This window comes from Acipenser ruthenus, chromosome 15, assembly GCF_902713425.1.
Source record: "Acipenser ruthenus chromosome 15, fAciRut3.2 maternal haplotype, whole genome shotgun sequence".
Taxonomy (NCBI): domain Eukaryota; kingdom Metazoa; phylum Chordata; class Actinopteri; order Acipenseriformes; family Acipenseridae; genus Acipenser; species Acipenser ruthenus.
The window spans coordinates 25,681,046-25,699,293 of NC_081203.1; the positions used below are offsets into that span (position 1 = coordinate 25,681,046).

An 18,248-nucleotide genomic window follows, 5' to 3' on the forward strand; every position below is an offset into this window, starting at 1 on the left:
AGCTGTCAATATTATTTTCAAACACTTACAGGATACTAAATGCTCATTCAAGGACTGTAAAAACACATGTGATGGACCTGAAGTGCTATTTTGTTGGATGTCTAATAAGATTAAATCAATGGATACACAATTAATTGTTTTACCCTATTCTGGCCCTGCATCACTGCTGAGATTGGAAACAACAATGTAAAATTCGGTTTTGAATATATAACAAACAAAACGTGTGTAACTAAAAAAATAAGAAAACAATTAGTAATACAGGTATGTTAATGTAGCATTACTAATTAATTACCAAGAACATGTAAAAACGTTCAAGGTAGATCTAGAGGCTATTTACAAATAATTAATTTGAAAAAATGGTTGTAATTTACTTAATGAAAGCCACCTGGCTAATGACATGCGTCTCATATGCTGCAATAGTAGTTAACATTGGGAGGAGTTAAATGTAGAAAGTCGTGCGTATCTAGGTTCTTCAGGGCATAAAAGGAACTGAGGCATATCACATTTTTACTAATGACTTTGAAGTTTTGAGATCACTGAAGTTATAACGTCAGCATTTTGACAACAGCAGCCTACTATGTTCATAATGAGCAAAAATACAGCTATCTTGTAGTGTAAAATATGCAGTTTTGTCATCCTGTGTATCTCGTAAAACACACACGCCCATATATATGGTCCCGTGTTGACAAGCTTTTCATTTAATATATTTGACTGGTTTTATAGACCCCCGATCAGCACTAGCCTTGGACTTCCATGCCTAAAGAAACATTTATTAATTAGATTATCCAAGATTACTGGTAGAGCTAATCAAGGTTTGTAAACTAGCCATTAGAGTTTAAAAAAAACTCTAATCCCTGGATTATGGTTGTACTGTTGCGGCAATACATTGAAGAAAACCTTCTACCCATAGTTCTGATATAGCCACACTGCAGTACATTATGCCAGTGTACACACTGCTCATTTAATATAATGTGCTGCCCTGGCTCAAGCTGACCAAAAAGTCCCATAGGACTTCTTTAAAAATTTATTTTGCATTTAATCTTCTTGCCACTGCTTTTTGTAATACCTCAGAAAGCAAAACTACGATTAATGTAAATTCACCATTATGTGCTGGATATGGTGATTTACTAAAATACTTTGAAATCCCTATATTTGGTTACAAAGAAAGTATTGTATATGACGTAAATCCGTGGGTGATGGTAATAAATATCACCTGTTCGACTATTTATCACAAGTTGCTGTTTCATGCACAACTGATTACAAGTGACAAGGACATGTATGTCATCAACTGTATCATCAAATGCACTTACTGTCAATAAATGCAAACATGTGTTTTCCATCATATTCTATAATCTCACAAGCAGAAAAAAAAGATTATCAGATAAAGTGCCAATGTACATAAAGGAACCCACCATGTGCTACATCCCATGAAATCTTCATCTTTTATAACTTTCAAATGTGAACAGATTTCTGTTGGTTTCTTTGAACATGGTGGAACAATTGTCCTTCATTAATAATTTTCTTTTGTATTTGTTTTAAGCATGATAACATTTAGGCAACAAGATATATAAATGCTTTTTACTAGCAATCACATTTACGCACACACATCCGCACTATAACTTGAGGCTGGGTTTTTGTAAAAAGTGACCACCTGGTCACCTCCCTCATTCATTTATACTTGTATCTTCCATAGCATATTTGATTTTGAGTCCAGTATGCAAATCTTTCCTCAGGCTAGTCTGTTCTTTTTCATTCGTTTATATTTGTATCAGTTTGTTTATTGCAACATATTACAATTTCCTTTTTAATTATCACTTTAATGAACACATTTACTAGGGTTTATATTGCATATCTCTAACAGTCCCTATTTATTTGAATATCTCCTGTACAACTTGAGTCTTGAAGCAGTGGTATTTTGATCATCTCTGCATGCTGGAGTACTGTATATTTTCCATTACAAATGTCATGGATCACCAAACCTTTTTATTGCCAAATTGCCCAAATGTTATCTGTTACAGCATTGTGTCATGTGCCTGTTGCAAATCTTGGCTGATAAAGCCTGTATAAAATAAATGTAATTCATCCAATATAGCATTCCTCCAAAAATCCAAGAATTTCAATTGCTTTACCATACTGCCAGGTAATGTATTTTTTCTAAACTGCAAAGTCTTTAATTTGTTTTATATTTTTATATATATATATATTTTTTAAATATTAAGTTAAGTGCTATATGCCTAATTCTCTTCTTGCCGTAACCCCCTAATCAGGATGCTCTTCCAGCGCGGGGGGAGGGGGTTGACTCCACACAGCAGTACAACTGCACCTGCCAAGTTTGCTATTGTTCCAGCAGTGAGACGAGGAAGTATACTCCCAGGAGACGGTAGCGCTCTACATACACCATTTTTGTTTCACACAACTGAGACAAGAGACTTGCCATTATCAGTTCCATGATCTAAAGAGCCTAAATCAACCAGAGGCTGGAATACACAAATCTCATAGACACATAAAATGATGATGGAAGAAGGACTGTGATAGTATCCAGAAATACTTAAAGACTGTGTTAAATACTTGAGATGAATGTAGCAAAGACTGTGTTGATGAATGGGGAAGAGACAGCGATGATTAATGTGGATCCACATTAAAAGGTGTTCAGTTTCTTTTTGTTTTGGTGAATGTCCACTGCAGTCTTCAACACTAATACTTTTGAAGTGACACTAGGTTAGTACTAGTGATAGGTCTCAGAGTTGATTTGAACATGTAAAGAATGTATTTGAATGTGCTAAAGTACTGTAGATGCCTGTAAAATATGTATTTTAAAAGTAATGTCTATTTAAATAGCCTTCTTTCATGGTAAATATACAGTAATGTAGGTATTCAACACTTTGTATTGCCATATTACTTTGAATTTAAGACGCACTTCTTAAACCAATTTTCTCAAAAATGGCCTGCGTCTTAAATTTGAGTACAGTATAGTGAGTGATGTGTGTATTAAAATCACCAACAAGTACACAAACCGCAATGTGACTGACTGACTGGCGGCTGAATGGTTCCATAGTAGTTATCCTGCGGAGTGGACGCTCTCCTCCTCGATGTAAACAAAGCAAGCTTTCGCTCAGCGCCCGCCTGTGTAGCTATGGCCGTGGTGCAGTAGCCTTGAATGCTGCGTTCTTAAACGGGTGTAGGCTCCCCGGGGTCTCCCCCCAGCCAAACAGGACGCCCCGATCAGCTCAGCTCCTGGCAAGCCTTCCTGTTTACCGCAGCAGTAGAGCTGAACCAGCGACAGGGTCCTTCCTGTCACAAAGCACCATTAGCTTCCTGAGGAATTTGAAGAGAAGCTTTCACAATTTCAGCGTTTCGTTATTAGGATCGGTTCTAATCAGACCCCCGTATTTTTCCAGGGTGTGGAATAACTGACGGCACCAGCGGCAATAGCCGCACTGCCCAAGCTGCTTGTCGCAATGCCTCTCAAATAAAAAATAAATAAATTAAAAAAATCTTAAAGCAAAAGTTGCCTGTAGCCCGCCCATCATTGCCGCCGGTGTCCCTCAGCACCAGCACATCTGATCTACAACCAATTCACAAACTTGCGCAGCGTCAGCTGGCCTGTTCTGTCACAATTCAATTTAATTCTGTCTAATCTCGTCCTGCGGGAAAATGACTATCATAACGTATTATTGTTGCCATTATTTTTACTGTGCCCCTCCCAGGACTAAGCCATTGGTTAATGACGGGCAAACAGAGGGAGGGACGCTGTTAGACTGAGCTCAATATGCTGCGCTTCCAGGAATGTTTAAATCACACGTTCAGTGTTAGTGTCACTCTGTGATTTTTTTCTGTCCGAGCCCCATGCCAACTCAAAAATGTTTAAATATGAAGGAAGAGCTGTCTAAAGCGACAGCGAAGTGTTCTAGGATTTGCCTAATGTTCAGGTAAGCAATGGGTGCACAACAATTTGTTCCCGACACCAACAACAATAATGTGTACTTAGTTGTCAAATACAGTACGAGATTAGACAAAATTTAATTGAGATAGAACGGGCTTAAAATTGCAACGGTGCAATACACAACTCCTTTCATGTCTTCAGTTTATATACATTGCTAATTTTATATTGATATTTCAATTACCATTGCTGTTTTATAATTTCCCCCCAAAACACCAACGCTAAAAATGAACACAATATAGGTAGATAATTATTCGTTTTGCTCAAATTCTTACACGAAGAAAAAAAAAAACTGAGCAAGTAGCTATGGCATGGTTTAAGTAGTGTTATGAAGTGAGTAGAAGAGATAACATAAGTGAACAATCTTGAGAAGTGCATAGATTTCTGTTTTCATTTATTTTTGTGTAATACATTCTCACTACCTTACGTAGTTCTGCTTTTTAACTAGTAAAATGTTACAATGTGTATGCTTAAAAAAAGCATACCTTTTTTTTCCTGAATCAAGTGTCCAGCAATGCACCATAACAACAAAACTGTAAATCCTCTGCAACTGTGAATTTCAAGAACTGTGAAACTATATAGTCTTTCAAGTGTAAGTATCTAACATGACGTACATCCAGCTGTTTATCATTGTGATGCAGAGCACTGTCCATTGCCTGACTAATTTCTAATTTAAATTTTTTTTTTTTTTTTTCAAAGCCATGTTGTTTGTACAGGTTTTGTAACAGCAGTTGGCAAACTACAGTTGCGCAGACACTGCAGACCAACAACTCATTTGACCACTATCGTTATGAAACTCCAGCCATGGTTAAATCTTCAGCCAGTTTGCCTGAAAATCTATCTTTAACTTTCCCTTCACTGACAATTCCCCATTGTATTTTTTTCATTTGGAATGCTTGTTGTTTTTAAAATTAGATTTTTTTTTTTTATACTTTTTTTTGTTTACAATGAACCTATATTTTATTTTTGTAACAATTAGTGTGTAAATCACTCAGAAAACATGGATTTGTTTTTGTTTGAATAACAATTTCATCAACATAATAGGCCCTCTGTGTTTCTTTTTTGTTTTATGAATGAGTATGAAATCGCCTTGGTACCCTTGGGTTGGATTTATGTTTTGCCTTTTTGCCCCCTAGAACTGCCTTGGTGCCCCTGAATCTTCACGCCCAACGAAGGCAACATTGCCTTGCCCTTCATGACCTTAACTTCATGGCCTGTTTTTCTACTTGCCAAGCAATACCATAGTTCACAAAATGGAAGAAAAACATGTTTGAGTAATCACGACTGCAATGCTCTGTGTGACCACAAACGGCTGCAAACTGCCTCCATACGTCGTTTTCTTACATGAGTAAATGCATCTTTGTAAATGCATTTATTTTATATATTTTTGTATTTATTTTTTGGGCTGCGTCTTAAATTTGAGGGTCTTAAATTCAAAGGAGTATGGTAATCATTTTTGTAATCTGCATATTATATGGAAGTCTGATTTCATATTGGTTATTCGTGTATATTTTTTTCAGTTTTTTTCTGAACCATATCGGAAATATGCTAGAAACTAGAAAAATGTACACTATAAAAAAGAATGTTTCTAATTTATGATCAGTAACACTTACCAAAAACATGAAACAGTGGTGCACCAGTTACAGTAGTATACAGTTTGAATAGTGTATTGTTGCTTGCATCTCAGTTCTGACTAAACAATATCACATCTACTAGCAACTTAAACGATTAAACTGACTTGATTAGGTGAGCAAAGCTTGCCTCTTCAAGACTGGTGAACTGTCATATTTATTATGATTTGCTGAAAAACATGATTTTGTTCTAGTGGGGCTTTACGCTTTATACAGTGTTTTTGCCAGTCTTCAATCCAGTACTAGCCTTTTTCAAGTCAGGTACTGTACTTTAGGCAGTCCTCACACAAAGGAAAAAAGATTCAGTGACAGACAACAAAGGCATCATAAACATAAAAGGACCAGTTATTTAAAGTTCTGCAGACTCCTGGAGAAAATCAGCTAAGAAAGGTAGCTGTGGTTTCTGTTTTGTTCCAGCTTAGGAAAGGAAATAATATCAGAAAGGAGCAGGTTGTTTAATATACACAAAGGTACTAAAAACACAAATAAAGATAACAATTTGCACCAAATAGTAGGATGCATTGTTTTATTAGGCACAACACAAAAAGAAGTTTAAATTTAAAAATGTCTGTCATCAATAACAGACCCCAAGATCGTATTACCCAAACCATTATTATTATTATCAACATCATTATTTACTGTTGAAGCATTTAACAAATTCTACAGGAGCACAGTTTCTCCACCTACCGAGTCATGTTTATTACCCCATATTATCACTGTGAAAGTGCTAAAAAGAGGCACAGTAGTTTAAGCTTGCACCCCATTGCTATCCATTAGGCCAATGTCCCAACCCAGTCACAAGAGAAATAAGGTTTCCTTTAGCCTCAAGTGGACTATTTTCCTCATGAGACATACAGTACTAAATTCTTCATCATAATTAGTTGCGTTTTTTGGCTCAAACAAGACCCTGATTTCAATATGTACACAGAATGAACAAACCCTCTCATATCTATAAAGAGAAACCCCTTAAGGCATGGAATAATATACACTTAGAAAACATTGTGAGGTAGCTTGACACTTTAGTACTGGTCTGTGAGTCGTTAATACATGTGTTTCACTGCACTATCACTGCACCTTTGTTAAATGGTTGGCCATTTAACAAAGGCCATTCTATTTGAGACATCAGTTCAAAATCTGTCCATAAGAGCTGGAGGAGTCTTTTCTTTTTGTTCTACACGTCACCTTATACTTTTAATACACCTAATTTAGTAATTCCGTGAATTTTTTTATAAAAGATTCAACATAAAAAAAATGTCAAGCTTCTCAGTGATGTACAATTTTGTACCAAAATATTATTATTTACTGCATTTTCTTATGGACATTTAGGTCCATATTCCAAAAGCACTTTGCTAAATTAAACTCCATTAAAAATTGGCTGCAGAGGCATGACTAAAGGGATTCTTTATCCAACACCTATAATATTAGTTTAACTACATAAACACCAAAAAAAAGTCAAATACTTGCTAAAACAGAAAAGAAAAACACTGTTCACAGTCACCTGTTAGCAGTTCCAAGGCTACTGGTGTTGGTGTTCACTATGATTACACAAGCTGACAAAGGATACTGCCCCTTTAAATAAGATTTTATCTTGTTTCACAGAAAGACTTGTCAAAGTTGCTAACTGCATGCATGATGGAGAAGGGTTTTAAACAGTTCAGACAAAGTTGAAAGTAAAGCAGATGGTATTGCAATGTTGCAAAATTCAAAGCAGTACAATTTGTCTGAACATACCAGTGCAAGAAATACTGTGTTACTGTTAAAGTGTTTAAAACGAAAAAGTATTGAGAACACTAAGAGTAAAGGGGGAAAAAAAGTCAGTAACATACCACTGATCCTTCAAGAAAAAAAAACCCACAATACTGGTGTGTTACTATTAAAAGTGTTGAATTTGAGTCGGTGAGTCATTTTTGAAACAATGAAAGTAAAAATTATTTTGGTCGAGTACAATTTTGGATTTAAGCAAACCTGGATTTTAATACATTCTAAACAGTTTCTAAACTGTGGTTTATGGACTGCCCAGGTATAAATATTACCAATTTGCTTTAAACTAGTTTAGGAAGCAATATAATTATATTCAGACCTATGCAGTTTTGGGGATTCTGGAGCTCACCCGAATCCTCCCCAATTGGTAGAAAGATAAATAGTTTCCATATGTGTGTCCTCTAGAATCTAAGCTACACTACAGTATACTGGGCCCATTAAACTGCAGGTAAAACACTAAAGTGTATGTATGTGTATGCTGATCAACTTTGTTAATCTCTTTGATGTTCACATTAGAATAACACAAATATACAACCAGAAAATAAGTTCCACCCATAGCCTCAGTGTTTCACACAACGTGCTAATCCGGCTACCTTTTAACTTCTCACAGCATGAGGCTGTAAAGCTTTACAAGCTTTGGTGCCTAAAAAGATTTTATTTTTCCATTTTATTTTTTGGGGGGAAGATGCTTACAATACCGAATTCAGTTTAAACACATATTTTCCTAACACATAGTTACAACCAACTGTGGGGAAATATCTCACTGCAGACTAGACTGACAAGAACAGACGATGTTCAATTTGTTAAACAATATGCTTATTTTTAATGAAATATAAATCTTCCTTAAAATCCACAGATTGGAAATAGGGTCAGTTAAAAGTTTTTTTTTTGTTTTTTGTTTTTTTCTCACATTAAGTAGCATGGAATACAAAATTAACACCATAACCAAATGAATAATTGTGGAGTGGTCAGAAATTATACAGAGTTAAAATATTACCATTACAAACAAAGTCTCTCCTGCCGGCTAATCACCATATCAATGGCACATGCCACAACAGAAAAGCACTAGTTTATACGACTGATCATGGTAGATAAACCCCAAATAACAGAGAAATTACCAAATGCTTGACATTTGCTTAACATCCATTATTCTGACACTACTTCAGAATTTCAAAGCCTGAGAGCATGTTTAATCAACATTCATATTCCCCAGTGAGCCACAGGCACCATATTGTGCCCCGCCTAAGCACTGATGAAAACTGCACATTAGCTATTTCCAAAATGTTCGGGGACTGTGAACTGGAGCACTGCTGCCTCTTACTTCTGCTCTTGCACTTTCCTTTTCAACACTTCCAAGACAAAAGCATCTGCCAATTTTTACTCAAGGGATGTATGCAAAATTAACTGAATTCAGTTCTAAAGACAGAGGAATCATTACAACCAAATCCATTCATAGGAAAGGGAAAGGCCAAAGAGGCCTCTTGGAGGACAAAAACCTACAGGAATGTATCGCCACTGCACTGGGAGATATAAAAACCATAGGAGCAGACCATTTCCAATTCAAATGTCTGATAGTGCAACTCATGTCACACCCTACAGGCCTAGATGCACCCATTCTGTTTTCATTGTACCCAGCACAGACACTAGACAGGACATGACTGCTAAGCGGGAGGTGCAATATTTGCATGTTATTCAATTGTGAAAGGGTAAAAGTGACAGCACTGTGTCGAATTATTTTCCCTTTAGAACTCAAACTCTGTAGGAGAGGCATAGCTGACAGATGACTCCCCAACATCTGTGTTACGTGCACTTCACAGACGAGAAACCTCGGATCACTGTCATATGCACAAATAAACAGATGACCGGCGTTTTGCTATATCAAGAGCTCTGTGGATTTTAATACCCACTGCCCTGGACCAAGCAAAATTAAAAACACTGCCCCCACCCCTCCCCTTTAAAAGATTGGAGTAACAGCTGACAGAGCCTTAGTTAAAACCTGATCTTTTGTTCAAAACTAATGTATTTCTATATGCCAGTAGGACAGGTCCAATTAGGTCAAATAATTTTATTCTTGCTATTCAGTACTCTTTTCCGGTATGATGCATTGCAGCTTTGACACAGTGTCAAAAAAGCATTCAATTCATATTGATAACATTTTGGGGGGGATAAAATGCAATAAGATAAATAGATAGATAGATAAATAAATAAATAAATAAATAAATAAACAGTAGCAACAACTTTAACATCTCCTTTAAATTGTGGTAACTGAAAAAGGGAATTTTTTCTTTCTTTTGTTTAATGTTATTTCAGATCTGGTGATTTCTAATATAAAAGAAGCTTATAGCATAACATTCCTAAAATTAGTGAACATTATCATTTTAGGGATGCCACTGAGTTACATTTAGAAGATTCCAAAATTAAGTCACACATACAGTCGAGTCTCAGCTATTTACTTCTACACCAGACAGATATTTCTATATAATATCCAAATGAAGACCATCTTCATTTGGATATTATATAGCCTGTCAGTTCCTGTTTTACTTGGCAATGTTTGAATTTGATATACTGAATGTGTATAAACCTATATGGATGGTACATGTTTGTAATTGCATTTGTCTCGCAGGGTAGGCTTACAAGACGGATGAATCCATCTACAGTACATGGATTTTACTGTGTATGTTTTGAACAATGATTTAATAAAAATAAAATCTTACCCCCGCTTCCACTCCCAGATCACCGTTTCATAATGATTGATTTGTTTTTGTGTAAAAATGTGTATTAAATAGATAAATGAGTAGAATACCTTTGGTTCTAATAACTTTATTTATACAACCTGATGTAAAAAATACAATATCTAGTATTAAAGTGCTATGTTCCTTCACTTCTTAACTTTGGGGCTCAGTGTATTCCTAATGTAACAGTCGGTTTTTGACCCATGTGTGGTGCACGCTAAAATAGGGTCAAATATAATTTCATAAATAAGAAATGACATATATACATTTCTGTTGAAAATAATTGGGTATGACCTGTGTAATATTACAGCTAGCTAGTCCAATGCAAGACTGCAATGTACCTACTGTACTACATGGGAGTCACGTACACAAAGACTATAAGACAATTATGTAAATCCCTTTTATTCAGCTGTATTCTTTCCTTGTGGTTGTTGCAGGATATATACTAAAACACTTGAGGAAACTGTGGTTAGTGTTTTGAAACAGAATTTTATTTCATTAAATCTACTCAAGCAGATATTAAAGATGCATTTAATATAGTAGGAAATGGTCGGTGGGCACCACCAACTGTGACAGACCAGTTACTGATGAGCTACCGTCGACCAGCCCTCTCAGCAGGATTCTGTGTCTAAGGCTGGTGAAGGACAGTGATAGCTTCCCTTGTGTGTAAGCTCTATTCATCTCTAACGTATTTACTAAATCGCAGGATCCTGTGCAGAAACTCAGTGCTTCAGCACATGCTAACAAATGATGGATGGCCTAGTCAATCCGTTATGTCTTGAAAGCGTGATTTCCTGCCATTCCAATCACTAAACCTCTAGAGTCCCCAGAGCTGATCGGACATGGAGAATATATTTAGCAGGCTCTGAAAACAGTAGCAGTTTTTTCTAAAACTGGACTTGTTTAAATGTTGTTTTAACAACCTAAAGAAAAAAAAAAAACCTTCCAAAAGGTGTATGACAGAGAACAGAAAAATAAAAATAAAAAAATCTGGTGCTTGCCAACATAAGGTACAAAACAGCTATTGTACATGTAGATGAAAATAAACAAAACAAAATAAATTGCCAGTTTTCTACAAATAATCGCTGACACAAGTCAGTGAAGCGATTGATTAAAACATTCCAGAATTACTACCAAAATATAATGCCACAAGTTAATTGTGATAATTCTACTATAGGAGCTTGTCCCAAAAAAACAGAAAAGTGCAATCAAATAAATTGTACCGTTAGCCAGCTTTTAATTTAATTAAATTAAAATCATGTACCACAAAGTACATTACACAAAAAACACCAAAAACTATTTTACACAAATTGAAAATGTCCTATTTGCACTCCCTTGCATGTTTTTTATTTGATACATTTAAAGTTAATTTGAACAATCACAATAAATATATTTTAGGTTTATCCCTTCCTAAAAATAAAGTTGTTAAATGAAAATTATTTTACTAACATTTTATTGAAATAAAAAGAAACTAAGTGGATGCATAATTTTGCAATAATATATTATGTGTTTCAACGGTGTCCATAAGTATCATCACTTGCATGTTTTTCAAAATCAAGAAATGTCTCATTGACATAAAAAAACAAACGACATGATATTTATTGGGGCTGTGTTCAAAGGTTTGTCAGGTGGCATTCACGCACTGTGTGTTTTTTTGTTTTTTCCCCTCTTAACAGAAACCATTTAACAATGCGTGAATACTATAAATCACACATTAATTGTCACTCGCGTGCAAAATGCGATCTTTTGATTTGTATAATGCATATTACTAAAATCAAATATAAACAAGTTGCTATGGTGACTTAACCAGTAAATTATGCAAATTAGTACCACTGAAGGTTCAAACCTTCCTTCGGTAATGTGTTCCGAACCTTCAAAAGTCAAAGTATACTCTTCATTGCAGCCCTAATATTTATTGATATTCACAGATAGGCTATTCTCACATTGGAAGTCATTTTGGTGAACAAAGCATTATGTAAATGGAGGCATCGTACAATGGCTGCTGTAAACATGAAACAAAATGTGAAAAACCACGTGGTCTGAATCAGTGATGAGGCCTGAGGTAAATGAAACAGTTCATTTTTTAACAATATTGGGAATGAAACATAAATAATATCAGGAGGATAGAGCTGTGTACCCAATACAGAAAAATAATATAAAAGTGTACAGAGACCTAAAAAAGTCATGTGACCAGAATATAGAAACCATATTGATTTGAGGTCAAGGGAACTAACACTTTTAAATGCAGTTTGTGAGCAAATCAGGTTTCTATGTCCCTTCCTGCATAATGCCCCAGCATTGAAAATATGAAGTCTGCATCTCAAATGCTGTATACGATATAAACAGTTTAAAAGAAGTTCCCTCAGTAACAGGCAATTCGCTTTTAGATTAAAAAGTGCTATTTATCCACATTGTCATTTACCCCCCCCTAACTTTTAAGTAGGACTTTGCAGATAAGGCCGCTACAGAACAGACGCAATTTTACAAGAGAAAATGTGCAGCAGTGACAATTAATAGAACCTACACTTTTGATAAATATCTTTCACAACACAGGCAACACGACAGGTGACTCGGGGGTGACACCAGGATGACGCGAAATAAACAGGATTGAATCCTATTTTTTTGCAATTTTGACGCATTACTAGGGAATTGAGCAATCAGAGAACAGCTTCAATGTATGGTGTCGACCAAGGTGAAGCAGAATCCAAAATGACGGAGGTGAAAAAAAATATTTGCTGTGGAAAAATGCCCAGAGCTTTATGACAAAGATCATCGCCATTATAAAGAAAGAGGTGAAAGTTAATATATGGGAGTCCATTTCAAAGAAACTGGATAAGCCTGGTATGTGTGATTTACTGCCATATATGTTGAAATACCATCAGAGATGACGCTCATAATTTTCACATCATGTTGATGAACATGTACCAGTCTTGATCATAGTTTAGTCAATAGCTATTTTTAATAGATTTATATCTGGCAGTTTTGAAATCTGTGGCATTGCATCTGTGTCAGCCGAGTAATTTCCATTCCATTGTGTTTTTTTTTTTTTATTATTATTATTATTTTTTCCTGACTTTCATTTAGAATTTCCTTAGAAATGTGTCACCCCTGCAGTGAATTGTGGGACTGTAGTCCTGGGCAGGATGTAGTTAACCTTTTGATTAAACTAGACAAAGAAATACATTTCCCAGAATTCAACACCAGTAGCTCTAAAGATAGGGCTAAGGAAAGGTTATGTGTACTTGAAGAACAAGTGGCATTTGCTACTGTAGTTTCACAACATTGGTACGGCAATACAAACGTCAGTGCCTCATGAGAAATGAAAAGTTGGCCTCCAATCGGCTTTTAAATCATTCAATGCATAAATAAATTGCCATTGAAAGTGCTCAACTGTATAGCTGAGGGAAAGGCAGCTTTTCTTGTTAGATTAACACATTAATGAATAGGTTTATTCGGTTTAAAAAAACACCTGTCAACAACAACAACAACATGTTAAAAGAGAATTACTCAGAAAATCTGAGATTATGCACAGCCCTACTTTGGAGTTCATAAAATACTACAAATAGAGATTCTCTCTACCATGCATTAGAAAAATAAAACTGGCTATGCTCACATGATTTTGGTTGAGTTTATCTGGGAGAGAACAAATTAGGTGCCACGAAAAAGTGATGCATTGATATTTGGTATTTTACTTAATTGTTGATACGTTAAAGCATTAGCCAAAATCCTCTGGCTAGAAACTACTTTTACTGAAACCGACTGACTGACATTGTCCAAACCTTAAAATTACAGTAGAAATTTATATAAATATCCATGTTGTGTCACATATAATTATTAAACATCCTCACCTTGTAGACTACAATGTAACCAGTAGGGTATGTTGTTTTTTTTTTCTGAATACTGTAGATCGTTTCTTTACTTACAGTAGTAGACATTGCTTAAAAAACGACCTAGGCCAAAAAAAGAAATATTACAGACGTACAATATGCAAACTATATTTTAAAAAAATGACAATTAATATTCTTATTGACAGACAACACTGTTATTTCTAACATTCTCGTAGGTGCAAGGCAACCACCTAACCTCGACTGTGTAAAGAGTGACGAAATATGCATTATTTACAATTTTACACTACTGCTGAGAAAACGGTCCCTATACGCAGTGGTTTAAATAGTGTAGGATTCTTACTGGCAAAAACAGTAGAACTGCAGACTGGTTAATAGTGGTGTAAATAAGGAGAGGATTACAGCAATTACATTTTTACAGCAGTGGTGTAAATAGCTTCCACAGACGCTCTGCAATTAATGGAACCATTTGCACAAAATACATGATTTTATTGAGTACCTCCAAAATTATTGGTATGGTAACACACACACACACACACACACACACACACACACAGAGCCTTGCCTGGAAAACTTTTCTTTAAGCATTTTCATGCACTGCCTGGTAGGTCTGAGGTGCTCCATATATTTAGCTAGTTCTTGATATTTCGCTCGAACCAGTTTCATTTTACCTTATATATAATAATCAGTAAATACGTAATTATAAAAATGTATTTGTTTATCGTCCAGCTCGTACGTAAATAAACGTCAAATCAAAAGCTATGTCTTCGGTAACCCCCGCGTTTTACAAAGGCATCCCCTTATTAACAAAACTGAATTCTACAGACAAGCACAGTCATCCCAAATGAGTTAGTTTAAATAACAACACTGATCGTTCCTCTCTCCTCTCTTCCTTCGTCTCTCTTCCTGTTTACATTACATGGGCCTCTTCTCCAGCAATTCAATAACACATTACCTTTTAACGCAATACAGTCACAACAAGGACCTTTCTTTAAAATATTCTGCTTGCTGTTAATTCAAATATTAATTTGGAATTGTTGTACATGTAACCCAGGAATTCATTTGGCACGGTTAACCCTAAATAACTTCCTTATCGTTTCCCGCGGACAAGTTGAATCAGGCATGGCATAGCAACAGTAACAGCGAAGCTGATTTGATGGAAACAGAGAACTTCAGTATTGTGAAATGCGATTGGGACAGAGGAGACTCAGTCAGTGCAGAAAAATCTCTGCATTCACAAGTGTGGAGAGAAGCATGCTAGCATTCTGCATTGTTTAAAGTTTGTAATTTAAATGGTGCGAATTGATTAGGAATGTGCTTGAAACTGTGTTCTTACAGTCAGCCGTCACTGAACTTGTGAAGTTAATGTTGATAACTGGGTATTTTAGTTATGTTTTGTTATTACTATAATAATAATAAGAAGAATAATTATACAGTATATATTTAGTTTAATTCACAGTTTTGAGTATTTTGTTTTTGTCAGTCGTCATTTACGATTATTATTATTTTTATTATTATTATAGTTTATGAAACCTCTAATTTCTGTGTTTTTCAAGATACAGAAATCAAATACTAAAGATTTACATCATACCATAAGTGTTACAATTTACAATCCCCTGATTTGAATCCATACTTTATTAAACTTAACAGTCATCTAGTCTTTTGGGCTTTTCAATATACTGTAATTAAGGCTTAAAACTGTTGTTGGTAACCAAGGAAACTATGTAAGCAATAAGGCACGACAGGGTGTGTGATATGCTCTAATATCACCGCACCCCGGGTGCGTTGCAAGTCACATGCCCGTGGCATGCTGATACCATGCACTCCGTTTATAAGAATTACTGATATACGAATCAACCGCATATAGTTATCAAAACCACTGGGATAAAATCATTCCTATACTAACCATGCTAAAATACTGTAAGAAGCAAGCAATCCGCTTAGAAGAATCATTTCGGGTATGATACTGTATGAAGTGCAATGAGATGTACAACCAATAAAGCTGTTTTTGAATTAGAATTTGATCACATCTCACGTGATTAGACACGTACACAGCGTTTGCAGTATAATCCCTGGTCCACAGGGACTCCCAGTAGAAAAAAAGCAAGTCGTGCAGTTTATGTGTGTCGACATGGCAGGAAAAAGAAAGATGCGCGACTGCTTGTACAGGTATTTTCTGTGTTCTCTGTTAGTGAAAATTTGTTTCAATAAAGTGAATACACATTCATTGACTGCATACTGAGTACAGCACTGTTATTGTGTGAAATGCATGCAGAGGAAGGGGGGTTGTGTAGCAGTGCTGGGGGTGTGGGGGGGTGGAGCTTTGTATCTCCGCTTAGTGAAAAAAATTTGCATCGCAACTGAAAAAAAGCAAGCCACAGATGCATAAATGCAGTGGTAGTCCTGACAGTAAAATACTGTACTGTAATGTCATTTTAAAAGGCCATTACATGTAACACCACACGGCAGTTAAACTAGGCGCCCTCACAAGACGATCGCTTCTCAAATATACTGTAGTAAAGTAGGATTCTGCAGCCTTGAGTAAACATAATCATAATCATGTAACAAGTTGCTTACACACGAGGACTTGTTTTGATTTATTGTCCTCAGTGATAGAGCACCATTGACATTTGTATACTGTATTTAAACTGCTGATGTACACTTTTGCTAATTGTAATCATATCGGTCCGCTTTTAAAAATCAACAGCTTATAAGAATCAATAATGGATATCTACCAGTGATTTGCCCCCTTTTGAAAAGAAGTGCCAACCCATGGTGATATGCTATAATATCAACACCCCCATGTGACCTGTTTTGACCAATCAGGATAGAGTATTTAAAATACCCATTTTATAATTGACAATAAACAACATCAAACCCGTCTAATGAATTGTTGCTTATTTCATACCTGTGACTGGAATAGATCAAAGCCAACACTGCTTTTGGAATTGATTGGTTTAAGATCTGTTCTTCACTCATTGCAGTTATTTTGTTTCCCTTGTGTCTCAGCTTTTTCCCTTGAAGTCCTACTGGTTGCAGAAGCATATGGGAAAACAATTCAAACCACAAGTGATCTGATCCAATCTTGCTGAGCTGCGTTTAGTAGTGATCCACTCTATTTAGGTTGCACACAAAGTTAAAATAAACCTGTGATATGTGTCACACACTTTTTTACAATTGTTATGCAAATGAATCCCTGACATGTATTATATATATATATATATATATATATATATATATATATATATATATATATATATATATATATATATATATATATATATATACATATATATCCAACATCTCCTTTTGGCTAGTCTGTTGCCCCAAAATGAATTAGAGGTGGTATTGAATGGTCACTTATACTTGAAGTTTAAATGGAATGTGATTTGTTGATAGCAAAACAAAAGGTATGTTTTTTTTATGTATCAATAGAATTCATTCAGAACATTTTAATACTCTAGTACTGGCATTGGCACAAAAAAACAGGACAGGATTTAAGAAGGATAATCACTTTTGCAAACAGGTGTGTGTACATTCATAGGAGCACAGTATCTTTGGGAAACTCCTAAAAAGAAAACACTTGAAGACACACAAAGAACAGTCTGAAAGGGCTAAAAGCTATACATGTAAGTTGTCACAACATTGTTTGTATATAAAAGTTCTTTGAAATAAAGTTAAATCCTAGCTCATCAGAATCTTTAGTAAATTCTCGGCAACAACTGCTGTTGATAACTAGCAGTCATTTGGAGTAGTGAAACAGGTTTGTAGCATCTAAATCTACAAAGGTATTTTGAAAAACTATTCAACGTGTTGTAATTGTTTCCTTCATTAGGGAGCTAACTTCCAGAAATACCTGAAGAGTGTGATTTCAATATTTGGAATAGTTGGAGCAGTAGATTTTACAATATTAAAAAAAAAAAATACAATACATAGACTGCTGAATCTTTTTTTTTTTTTTTACTTCATAGTGAACTAGATGTAAAATTTATTACACAAGTAGGGACCATATCAAATAATAAAACAAAAACAAAAAACATTGGTGTTTCTTCAAATAAATGATTAAGGGTTTACGTTAAGAGCTCTTACACTACATGCACATAAAACAAACTTAACGTGGTGGTAAATGGTTTGTGAATATGGGCATACTTGTACACTTCTTTTTCTTATTTTGTTCAAAAATATAAAACTGATAACTTTTTCTATTATAAGAGAAAACCAAAAGACATATATACTTCCGTAATTAGTTCTAGGAATCTTGAAAAACTAAAAATATATATCTGTACTAAGTGTGCATTAGCAAAGAAAGAAAAAAAATGTCTTGATGTACTGAATATCC

General features: G+C 35.2%; 1 protein-coding gene across 4 annotated transcripts in view; it reads right to left on the minus strand.

The window, feature by feature from the left end:
* LOC117422114 (CDAN1-interacting nuclease 1-like) overlaps positions 1–15,132 on the minus strand; it is a 79,411-nt gene extending 64,279 nt beyond the window's left edge. The window contains exons 1-2 of one of the 4 annotated variants that reach the window (XM_058987612.1): positions 14,865–15,132; positions 14,475–14,580 (exon numbers count right to left, since the gene is read on the minus strand). In XM_058987612.1, coding sequence (XP_058843595.1) covers positions 14,475–14,575 — 101 coding nt within the window. In that variant the 5' untranslated portion in view covers positions 14,576–14,580; positions 14,865–15,132. Of the gene's footprint in view, positions 1–13,912; positions 13,936–14,474 lie in introns of those variants that run through there. The other 3 variants (XM_034927472.2, XM_058987613.1, XM_058987614.1) reach the window with 3 other exon arrangements.
* Between the last annotated feature and the right edge of the window lie 3,116 nt (positions 15,133–18,248).